This window comes from Epinephelus moara, chromosome 20 (genome assembly GCF_006386435.1).
Source record: "Epinephelus moara isolate mb chromosome 20, YSFRI_EMoa_1.0, whole genome shotgun sequence".
NCBI lineage: Eukaryota > Metazoa > Chordata > Actinopteri > Perciformes > Serranidae > Epinephelus > Epinephelus moara.
This window is the reverse complement of record NC_065525.1, coordinates 7403548-7416144: the sequence shown is the minus strand read 5'-3', so window position 1 is coordinate 7416144 and position 12597 is coordinate 7403548. Positions and strand designations below refer to the sequence as shown.

The 12597-nt window shown below is 42.6% G+C and overlaps 1 protein-coding gene across 4 annotated transcripts in view; it reads right to left on the bottom strand.

Moving 5' to 3' along the window:
• Positions 1–6: 6 nt before the first annotated feature.
• siah1 (siah E3 ubiquitin protein ligase 1) overlaps positions 7–12597 on the bottom strand; it is a 38211-nt gene continuing 25620 nt past the window's right edge. For 3 of the 4 annotated variants that reach the window (XM_050072406.1, XM_050072407.1, XM_050072404.1), the window contains exons 3-5: positions 5377–5558; positions 3040–3336; positions 7–1802 (exon numbers count right to left, since the gene is read on the bottom strand). In XM_050072406.1, the coding sequence (XP_049928363.1) occupies positions 1431–1802; positions 3040–3336; positions 5377–5558 (851 nt within the window). In that variant the 3' untranslated portion in view covers positions 7–1430. Of the gene's footprint in view, positions 1803–3039; positions 3337–5376; positions 5559–11219; positions 11242–12597 lie in introns of those variants that run through there. The other variant, XM_050072408.1, reaches the window with a different exon arrangement.

Here is a 12597-nt window from a genome sequence, read left to right as displayed (position 1 = left end):
ACACACACACACACACACACACACACACATATCTGGAGTTCTTTGCTCCTCTCATACAAAAAAAAGACAACTAAAATAATTAAAAAGAAACAGACTTATAAAATAAACCCCAAAAGAAAACTGTGACTCAACTGAAATGCAGTGTTTTTTTTTTCTTCCTCGTTCTGAAAAACAACAAAAAGACCCCTCTAATCCTCGGTCAAAGATGCTCCGACACGCACTCAACTCATTCGCTAGTACACCTGCACACATGGCCTGTAATGCAAGGAACAGGTGTGTGTTTTGTGTGTGTGAGAACTCCACTGTGGTGTCCATTCCATGAAAATAATAATAATAAAAAAAATCCAGGGCTGATGTAGCTGAGGGCCTTCTTAAATCCATACAGTATGAGAGCAGAGTCTGTTCTAAGAACTATCAACAACGACAGTCAACTATTTAAAGAGCGTCCGATGCACAATCTTTAGCTTCGGGTGGACCAGATGTGGGCCGGAAGGAAACCAGATGAGCCTGATGTTGTGTAGACCGACTGCTGTCTTGGACATAACTGGATGTCAATGGTTATGGGTGCTACAGCCGTCCATGTCTGTGGGCGGCGGTTCCAGTCCCAGCCATCGATAGCAAAGTCAGTCACAGGTGAAGCTAAATACCCAAATCTGCGATGCAGAACTTCATGAGCTTTGGGTTCCACTCTGAGCTAGCTAATACATGAAGACGCCCGCTGAGGTGAAAGCCAGCCACAGTTGGAGCCCTACGAGTGTCGGTAGCGTGTGAACCGTTCAATCCAGGAGGTCTGAGTGGTACTGAGGTGGAATACAAACAGCAGGGAATCTGGGGGTGGGGGTGGGTGGGGCTAGATAGCTGACTAGCACTGACCGGGAGTCCATATTGAAATATAGCTTGAGCCCTCCTCAGTGTGTGGCTGTCAGGGCGCAGGGCTGCTCAGTGATGACTGGCCTCCAGCGTCTCTGGGTGAAGGTCGCAGAGCTGTAGTGTCTGAAATGTCTGAGGATGACGGAGGGGAAGAGAAGAAAGAGAGACACTAAAATAAGAGCGATGGGAAAAATCACTTGATGAGACGGGAGTTTGACAAGCGAGTTTGACTGAACAGCTTTTCAGTTTATGTCCTTGTTTTATGACCAAGAGAGGGCGAGACTGCATGTGCGTGCAAGAGTCTCACATATGTTTGTGTGTTTGTTAAGAAGTCTATAGCCATCACTACACAGTCATGTCCTTGTTTTATTCATCCATCCATCCATTCATCCATCCCACCCCCTGGGCCTCCGCGGCTGCCCGATCAGACAGTCCAGTTCCACGTCTCAAGGGGTGAGGCAGAAAGGGGGTTAGCGCTGTGAGGTCACAACCGATTTGACCCCCTTAAAAAATGCCCCCTGACAATCTGTAACTTTTTGACCCTCTTCTCTTCAAAGTTCTTAGCACATGGAGATGGTGACGTTGATGCCCAAGTTGCCGTTCTCCGCAAACAGCTGTGCGATGGACGTGTCGAACACCAGGCAGTCGCTGTTCATGATGGCCGTGGCGATGCCCTCGTGGATGGAGCGCGGCGTGGCCTCCCAGGTGAGGCGGCGCCGGTGCCCGTTGAGCTCCAGCCGGTAGGCGAAGTTCTCGGCCTGCTTGCGGGTCCCGATGAGCTGCACGATGGCGAAGAACTGCTGGTGGCCGTCATACTTCTCCTGCTTCTCCAGCACCAGCATGAAGTGGAAGCCGAAGCAGGACTGCATCATTACCCAGTCCACGGCGCCCGGGAGGTTGATGTCTGTGGCCAGGAACACGATGTCCTCCCCCTGGACAGAGACACACACAAACAGGTCAAACAGGTTTAGTCATCACCTCACAAGGATACATATCATGAAAAGTCCCTAAACTTGAGAACTGTTTGAGTAAAACACTTTTTGGAGCACAAACCTAACAGTGCTTGTACCTATACTTTGTTGTCTGTTTTAAACTAGTTATTTTCTAAATAACTATTTGCCATTTTCTGAAACTTTTGACTCTGCACTCTAGTGCCATCTATTGGCAGTATCTATGCTAACATAAAGGACGCAGGCGTTTCTTTTCCTGTATGTAAAGGGGTTATTAATGAGCTCTAAAAGTGTGAGGTTTTGACGACGTGTTATGCGATTCACCACCGAGAGATTTAAAAAGCACCTAGCAGTTAGCAGCTAACTCAGAGACAACGAACAGCAACCGAAATGTCCGCAAATTGGTAAAACAACGAGGTCCAAGAGCTCCATATAACGGGGACATTAATCACTGTCATTGCTGTGTAATGCCATTGTTATTGTTTAGAAACTGTTGCCCGATGCTGTTGTGTTACAAGTCACACTTCTTTCGTTTTCAGAAAGCCAGCATGCTTCCCAATATCAAACACTGGGGCAGCATTATGCCACAGTTGTCTGGTTCTGTATAAAAAAGCAGAAGTGGTGTCATGAGAGGACTTTATAGTCGCAGTATTGTGAGATCTCTATGCAAATATGGTTACACACTGTTTTCTTGCTCTTGGCAGGAAATGCTAATTTAAAATAAAGTAAAGCACAGTAATGTTTTGCACACTAATGAAATTTGGAAATTTTAAACAAAGGTAGAAGTATTTTGTGGTGCCTGAGTTTGGACGAGCTGAAAAGACGAACCAAAAACCATTTAACTGGTCAAAACATCCATAATTTAATTATATATGATCAGCTGTAGTTTTTAGAGAAATGTGGTCAGTCTCTATGACTAACAGGATACCACAAACAACAGAATGCATTTCCCATTACAGTAGGGTGGATGGAAACGTACAGAATGACAGCTGATATTCCACATACACATATATATGCCAGCCATGTTTCTAACCACGCCCAGGACCTGATGTGTCATTCATGGTGCTGTGAAACTTACCTCACCCTAAACACAAATGTGGACAAAGAGAGATGTTACCTGTGTCCCAAAAGACTCATCTTTTGCTTCGACAGATGTCACCTAACACCCTTACTGAGCCTAATTTATATAAGAAACAGAGAAGACGAGTCAGTGTCTGACCTGCAGTGTGGTGATGGACTTGTGCTGGTGCATCAGGTGAGGCATGACAGCGTCCAGGGAGCCCTGCCACTTGCAGGAGGCGCCAGGGCAGGGGCAGGAGTACGGCCGAAACTCGCACAGCTCTTCGTGCTCCGTCTTGTCGGTGTGAGGCAGCGTGACTTCGCAGCCCGATGAGGCGTACTTACAGGGGAAGAGGACAGAGTTAGCCACCTTCTCCATGGCCAGGTTCCTGATGGAGCCCAGAGGGCCTCGGCAGGTGGGACAGCAGGTGAGCTTGGGCCGGCAGTTGGAACATACCTGGGAAAGGACACATAAAACATGTTGAGGAACAAGTTAGGGTTTTCCTCCGCAAGATGTTCTTCTCTTAGAGGAATGGAAGAGGATTCTGAAATGTCATCAGGGGCCCAAGCACCCAAGATTTGTTATCATAGTTGCCCTCATTTTCTGTGCTCTGATTTCCCTGCATACTTAAACTTTTTATTTTTTGGTTTTCAGTGCAACTGACATTTTAGCCAATAACTTGGAACACTTTCTTGGAGTTACACTCTGGGTCAAGATGCTTATTTACAAATACAGTCTGTTTCATCAGTACTTTAATTTGGCAGCCATTGTGAGCTGTTAAAACCTGCAGCTTGTGCTACAGGAAGCATATTAAGGGATGACTTTATTATTTTGAGAACCCAGTTTGTCTGCTGAACAGTATTTATTATGAGTAGGTGGAGCAGTTCAGACAGAGGACAGAGGACATTACTGTATAATAATGTATTCAGGCTCCAACTGTTCATCCTGGGACACTATCAGGCTAAATTTTTTGAATCTACCCTTGGAACTCTTTCACGTTTTTAAAAAACACATCATAATTTTTAAACCTTGAAGCTGTAGTGGTTAACTTTTATCAGATTTGCTGAATCTGTCACTACATCCAGAGAGTAGTTCATGCGACAGTCTGTGAAAGAGTCATGTTCCTCTGCCACCTTGTAGGGCTTCAATGGCATTACCCACATGTGAACAAAAATAACCAATCAGAGCCAAGCATTACCTAACGCAGCTGTCAATCATGTCAATTACTGCGCGTGAACTGTGGTCAGAAATATATTTTAGTGTACTGTTTAGATGTAAAATGAAAAGTTGGTTACCCAGTGGCCGGGTTAGATACAGTAGTCAAAAACTAAGCACTGCCCACTGGCCTGTCACAAACTTTCTCATTTTATAGCTAAACAGTACACTAAAATATGTTTCTGAAAACATCTGTTGTGAGAAATAGGTAATGCAGTAACAGAATCGTGATTCATATTTGATCAGTGCTGCCCGGTTTGACAGTCAATAGCAGTGATTGACATGACTGACAGCTGCGTTAGAGACTCCTCAACTCTGATTGGTTGTTTTCATTCAATGGTAATGGTCAAGCCATTGGAAGCAGAACCTGGTGCAGGGAAACATGACATTTTCTCACAGAATAACTGTCTCATGAATATCGACAGTTTCAGCAACTATGACAAAAAATTACTTTTAGTTACCAACTCTAGCTTTAAACAATACTTTTAAACAGTGGCATATATTGGCTAAAATATATATTTCAAGAAAAAAGGAGGACAATAAGACATAGTTATATTGAGATAGAAATAGATGTGTATCTCTAATCACTGTGTGGGGGCCTAGGTTACTTAATAAAAAAAAAATGAAATTAATAACAAAACTTCCTCTATTTTAAAGTTGCAATAAGCAGTCAGCCTCGAATGACCAATTGCAACACTAAGGGATTTCTAAGGGTAATACTGAATAGTGACCATGAATAAATTAAGAATATAGAAATTCAGTATGTTGTTATTTACTAACTCCAATGGGACAGAATTTACATTTAACTGAAATACTTCAAACAGCTGTTATCATAATGTCTGACTGAACCCCTGACCTTATTCTGCAACTTATACTGTGCACAGTACAAACACACTGGTAGCTGAGGTACTGAAAACAGTGGTATGTCAGTTCTCACTGAGCTTATTTTATGACCAAAATTATTTAGCAATTATTTTAGTCATAAAAAGCCATGGTCACACTTCTTTCACTAAATAGGAAGCTGTGCTATTCATGACTATTAATGATATTATGATTATTAAATCAACACTATTAAAGCCTAACTAGTTTAATGGTGAAATAAGCTCAATAATATAACTATTTTTGCCCTTGAGGAAATGTCTGACTACTTCGCAGGCTGTGTGCAACACACCCACACATTTAACTTAAAATATAATGAAAGTGAGGCACTTGATGTGATATCTACAATGTACTGCACATATCAACCAGCTTTGGTCACATTCCAGGCCGGACAGTACATACCAGGTGTCCAGACTGGCACTGCAGGATAGGGGGTAGGACATAGTCGAAGCAGACAGGGCACTCGAACAGGCTGGCCAGGTCGCTGTTGGAGGCAGTGGTGCCTGACAGGGTGGGCACGCGCTGGGAGGGGGGGCACTTGGAGGTTCCTGTGGGCAGCGCGGTGGCAGTCTGGCGACTCATTTCTGGTGAAGGGAGAGAGGGAGAGGGTGGTGATAAAGTTTTCAGCACATTATATAGCACTATATCAGAGAAAAAAAGTCTTTGTATCAGAGAAATACGGCCTCTTTCTCTAACTTTGACTTTTCTTACTTACAGCACCTCTATGAGTTATGTGCTCTGAGTCCCTGGCCGTATACCTCTGACACCCCTACATCAAAGCTGAGGGACAATCCATTAATACGAGATGTGGGAAAACAGAGGGATGGTAGGCAGACTGAGACTGACAACACTGGCCTGTTTGATGGGACATGAAATTTGATCATTTCATACAAAATTAAAAAAAAACCAACTGGTTGGCTTTCAATAGGCCAACAGCCATTAACTAACCAGTTAATGTTCTACTTTTCTACTGGTGCTCCATTGCCTCAGTGAGCTTTAGTGCTGCATTTCAAAGCACTATCCATTTAGAGGTGGTGACATTTGAATGTTTTGTGATGTTAATGTCTTGACTTTTAATTTATTTTCTGTTACCTTTGCTGACAGCTGGCCAGCTGTGTTAACATGTGGATACATGCCCACTGCCCAGCTTTCGGTCTCTACTGGTTTCTTGGCTGCTCTGCACTGTGCACTGTGTTGGGTGGGAGCTAACATTAGCCAGCTAGTGGCAGCGCTCATTTAGCTCATAACACCGTCCCAGTGGCAGAACATGTTGCTGCGGAAACACTGTGTCCACCAACTGGTCTCTCCCCAGTTCTCCGTGGTGAGAAGTGGCTTCATTTTGACTGCAAACCCCTTTTAGCATTGTTTACTGTGTTAGCACAATTAGCCGTGCTGACAGTGGTAACAGAGCTAACAGTAAAAGCATAGTTGACAATGCTAAAGGAATTTAGGGGTTTACCCACAGGAGCAAGCTGGGGGGCAACGGGAGGATGGGCACAAAGTTTCCACAGCAACCCTGTTGGGTCAGACGACATTACTAGTGATAATTGCTGAATGAGTGGTGCCGCTAGCTAGCTCCCGCCAGACATAAGTGGTGTGCAGTGCAGTAAACTGAAAATAGCAATTAGTATAGATTGACATGTACAACTGGTCAAAAATATTCTCGGCGGTATAACCGTTTTTCCAAGTTTTCATCATCAGATGAGGGATCATCGTTTTAATTTGTTCCCAAATGAACAACTCTTGTGTTGAGGGAAAAATAACTTCCTTCTCCTTTTATGCTTTCACCAGCTGTGCTATTCAGTGTACATGATGTCATGTAGGTAGATGCTAAACTAATCTATTCTAACCTCATCACTGACAGTCATCATACTTTGTAGCTCTAGCAGTAATAGAAGCAGAGCCACAAAGTCAGTGTTTGTTGGTCATATATTGCATGTTAGCTATCAAAAATAACACACACATATTTCAGAATTAACCTCTTCAACTCCACTCCAAATGTGTTATTTTCTTTTATTGTATTAAAATATTTCTGCATACTGGTGTTCCTAAACTGTCTTGGAATTACATAAACTGGATATGACTGGAAAGCTGAGGATCGTGTGAATTCAGTGAGCCCATTTTTTCAGTTGTGATGATGTTAACACCATAGTAGCCATTTCATTGTATTGAGACCATTTTCTTTAACAGACATCACTGTATTAAAATGATGTATTGTGACCTCTGGGTTAATAACAGCCACATGAAACACAACAGCCACAACATAGAGACAATGGGCATTCAGGGGATGTATGGTTTTCATAGGTATATTGACAATAAGTGGGTTTCTGAGCAGTTTCCAGAACAAAAGTGCTCCCCGTCCAATCACTAAAAAGAAATTCTTTTTTACAGAAATCTCAAGTTTTTGATTCCAAATCACAGCGTGGATTTTTTTAATTGTGTTCCCCACGGTGTGGGTGTCTTAATGTGGAATTTGGAGAGATTTTTGACCATGTTTATCAATTATTGGGTGGTAAACAACTCGTGAATTTAGCACAATGGAAATGGTAAGCATGGAAATGGCCATCATAGGCTTCCATTATGATCTAAGCCCTTACACACTCTAAATTCAAATAGGTGCCTAACCAAAACACAATGTTTATTACATATTTGTATTAGAAAAACGTGACAGTGCTGAGCTGCATCTCAAATTACTCTTCAGGCTTCCAGCTTTCAGATGATGTATACCACTTCTATGTGGCATATACTGCTGACCTGCTATCTCCCCCTAAATATCCCCTGTGCCCACCTAAAAAAGACAAAGGAGGAAGGATTCCATCACAGTGAAGGGTGGAGTAGAACAAGTTAAGAATCCTATCTTTGTGATCAACTGTGGATGGTGACAGTATGATTACATTCCACATGGATTCAGTATGTGTATCAATGTAAAATCAATCATCATACAATACTATACAGCTTTGCTGCCTTACAGAGGAAAACAGAGTGGTTACCCACATGTCCCAAACTCTGTAGGCTAGTCATTCTACCACACTTCCCTATTTGTGTGACTGTTGCCTCTAGGAGTTTAGACACTGGTTGCTTCAGGCATTTGGATTTCATCTGGAGCTTCTGTACTTTTAAGGGGGGATATAGCATCTTTCTATAGCACCATATGAGGAATGAGCGAAGAACACATCAGTATCCTCTCTGTCACTGCCTGGCAGTCTCTGAGCCTACCATGTTCAACATGTCTATTATTGTCACAGCAAAAAGTCAGCGCAGCACAGACTTTCTTGGTCACATATACATAAAAAAAGAACAAGCAGACACTAAAGTGAACTCAGATGTGGTGTGTGAAGCTGCTGTTTCCTATCGTGCTGTGCAGTTGCCTTGGTAACAGGTTTGTGGTTAAGTATGGGATGGCCTGTGGAGCAGAGAAAAGGAGAGGGCAGAGAGGAGGAGAGTAATAAATGATGGGCAGGAGAATAGGTGTGTGTTGGGAAACGGGGGCAGAAGGAGAGCTATTGGAGACGAAGGAAGCAGAGGGGGAGGAGGAGGAGATGAACAAAGAAGGGAGGGTGAGTGAGAGGAAGAATGAGACAGCAAACTTTAGAATCACGCAGGGCAAGTATATCAGGGGTGGACAGAAAATGCTAAAACTTAAAAGGAACATGGAAAAATGAGGAGGGGTTAAGAGGACATAACAGGGGAAGAGAAAAGGAATGAACAATGTGCAAATAAGCAAAGAGTGGACACAGCAGTGTGGGTGTGGAGATAAAAAAGGGAGGGAAGGACAAGAGGATAAAGGGGATGTTTCACATGCCAGATCTTTTCCGGGCAGTTCAGGGTTTGGGTGGGATGACTGTGCATGCCTGTGTCCCCACCTACTCCGCTACCTGGCATAGTTCATCCTTTTTATAGCCCTGCCCACAGACAGATGCAGCACAGGGAGACCCAGAACAGAGAGGAGTAAATGTGGAGAGAGGAGAGGCTAGTATGTGTGGGAGGTGAAGACAAAAGAAGAGAATCAGGTAGTGAGACAGCACGGCAATATGTACACAGACAGTGCAACAGCTGGCAAATTAACACCCACTAGCAAAATGCTGCCAAAGCTTTAGTAATGGCTGCTCAATTTGGCTAACCTAGCAGCTAATTTAGCAATTTCGAGGTGTTAAATAGAGTTCTGCAGCAGTCAGGGAATGATAATAGTTAGTCTTTCCATGTGCATCAGGATCTTTGTGGTTAACGCAGCATTTAAGTCCTACTTTTCTTTTTGGAACTGTTTTTTATTAATGATTGGCTTTAACTATTTAAAAAATCTCTGAAAAGCACAGTCTGGTCAGTTTTCTGAAAACAGCACCATAAACCAAGGAGTCAGTTCTAGGGGTCCGAGCAAGGAAGCCTTTCCAAATTTAAGTGATTTCCTGCTGATGTTTCTGACCTCTTCCAGAGGGTTCGGATTCGCCCAATAACCGTAAATACCAAATGTGATGCTTTTATCTACGTCATCACTACTTGCATAAGCTTCCCTTTTACGTCTAGCTTGGTAGCTGGCAGCACTGCCAGCAGGCTGACCGCTTTTGTAAGTGCATCTGTCAGTGTAAAGCCTTTCTGTGCGCGCACATGCACACGCATGCCAACTGCAGAGGTAAAAACTGGACCTAATGAGAGACAGTATTAGCTAGCTGTGACTGTGTCTGCCGGCTTGTAAACACATCTGCTGTGGTGGAGATAATGCCTTAGCAGCTATTAATAGAACTTCTTAGCTGGTTAGCATGCTAGCAGCAACGTTAGGAGCAGTGGTACCGAATTAGCTCAGGATATTCAGCTAGGCCAAGGCCAGGGTCACAGTCAGCTAGCATTCAAGACTGAAATAACTAACACAAAATAGCTTCATACAGGCAGTCACTAACTTGGCAAATACAGTTGGAAGACAATGCTATGATCAGAATTGGTGGCAAAGAGTATTTTCCTGCAGATGGGTAGCTTTATGACACATGTAAATCTTAAGTATTTCTAAATTCATGGTATGTTTTTTTCTTTTGGTTGTACATAGAACTTGCACTGTTTTTGCTGAACATTTTCTCAGCAAGCTTATTACCTAAATTACAATATTTGTTGAAGCACTAACTTCTCTCTCTGTACCATCAACATGAACTAAATATTGAACATATCCGATAGTTCATTATTACACTTAAGGAATACAAAACACACCCAGTTACATTAAAAGATATGTCAAACCTTACACATTCAACACGGCCTCCGTTTGGTTCACACTGATACCACAACTCTGATGACTACATGACCAACACCATACTTAAATGTGCTGTTTATGTCCATGTGTGGTGATGTGTTAGGAAAATCCTTCTAATAGATACTTGCTATATTTGGAAAAATGTAAAATCGTTTTGCTTACACAAGCGTTAATAAGAACTCAACTAGTAATTATGAGTGGAGACTGACTGCCAGCTGTGTGTATCTGTGTGACACACCACAGTGCCATCATGATATGTGTGACCACTCACGATGACAATTGAGTGGATGTCAGGGAGAAACATATCAAACTGCCGATCAAGACTGGCTGGAATCATGATAATACTTAAAAGGTAACTTCAGTTTTTGTGTTTAAGTGACTAATAGGGACAACAATTTTTGAAATTGGGCCAGTATTGAGTGACAGGGCTGCAGCCAGCAGCAGCGAAACAGGCTGCAATGTAATCACTCGGGGCAATTATGTACCATCAATGTAGGCCCATTGCAAGGGCTTGTTTTTGCCACTGAGATGCTCAGATTGTTATTTAAGTATCTGATAGCATAATGAAAAGGATCCCTATAGAGATCAACCTTTTTTATTGAAGAGTGAGATTTTTGTTGTTTAATCAGAAACAGCCCCGAAATTGCTATGTGTTTTACAATGACAAAATTACCCTGTATTCAAATGTAGTCTGGTGAGTTTGGTGATAGCAATATCAAGACTGTTTCCAGTTAAACAAAAAGATCTTACTTTTTAACGAAAAGGTCTATGTCTGTAGAATCCTTGCCATAACGCAATCTGACCCTTTCAGGGAAAAAGACAAGCAGTTTTAGTGGATGTACATTGATGGTGCATAATTGCCCTGAGTGATTACATTGCAGCCTGTTTCGCAGCTGCCGGCTGAGGCCTGTTGCTCAATACTGGACCAATTTCAAAAACTGTTGTTTCTATAAAGTCTATTACACACAAAACATGGGAAAAAGTGGTCCTGGTTGAAAAATAAAGAACTTACCCTTTAATTGTAACAAAAAAAGAAGATGTATCCCTTGTATTCACCTGAATGTAGCCTAGAAAAAAATGAGTGGGTTACATTTTATACTACATGAAGATTTCTGACTGCAGCTCAGTCAGCAGAATTACTGTATGGCTAAACATACTTTTCTGAAATAAAATCAACACTGGACCTCAACCAGGAGGCCAGAAAAGGGGGAACGTTTTGTAGCTGCAGGGTTGAGAAACTTATGTTGCCAAACCCAATCCCAGTATGAGTGAATTACTGTATTGTTTTAATTCAACTTAGAGGGTTTTATCTGTTTACAGGTGATGTTATAATGTAAACTTATGATGTGAATTCTGACAGAAGAGCAGTGATTTTCACTGGTGCACAGCAATGCTTCAAAAAACCAGCTCAGTTGTGATTGATGTGATTAACACATTGCTTCTGATTGGCTGAGCTATACACACACTTTTGGGATCTGGGCACACAAAACACCAACAGCAAAACTGGTGATGGTTATATGGCTTTAAGAACAATATAAACAAGTTTCCTCCACTTTAAGAAGGACATGCTGAATTATTTTCTCAGTGGTTTAAACATTTACTCTGACACAAATGCTGCCTGGCTAACAGCAGCTACAATAGCTAGTTGGCAGCACGTAGGGCTTCAACAAGTAGCAACAAGCCCAGCTAAAAGGAGCCAGTGGGGGGATAAACATAGTAGCACTTGTTCAGTTGGCACATGGGGGGCTAAGAAGTCACACTGCCAAGATGAAGACAAAGTACAGGCAAGCAAGGCCCAGCGCCCTTTTGTTGATCGCAGGTGTCTTACAAAAGGCTTTCCAGTCTGAATTTACAGTTTAGATGGCTTCTGGGTTTCAGTTTTTACAGCGTGGACATTGAAGAGAACCAGTGGCTCATTATGGATGATACTTCCCCAGAGAGCCTTTACAACAAAATTATACATTCAACAAAGCGGTACAACAAAGAGTGTGAGAGGAGGAGGTGAAAACATGAGCTCAGAGGGGCTGGAGAGACAGAAAGAGTGAGTCAGCTAACCAGAGAGAGGACAATGAGCACATACTGCTCTGTGCCCAGTCATTGTTTGTGTCATCCTTCCCTCCACCTCCTTGATACACAGTCCTCTGTGTTCAGAGGGAGCAACATAATGGGAAAGGCAAAAGGACTGTGCATAAACTATTTGTTAGGCACACAGTGTGCACAAAAAAAGGGAGCAGTGTCTCTCTTAGGGACAGTGTACCATGGCTCCAGAGTTTTCATTAGCTTCTTAGAGGTATACTATTCTAGATTGTCAGTTCGTGTTTGTAAACAAGCTCACCAGTGAAAGTCAAAGTAAAAGCCAACCCTAGATTTACTCGTTTGGCGTTTCGCTG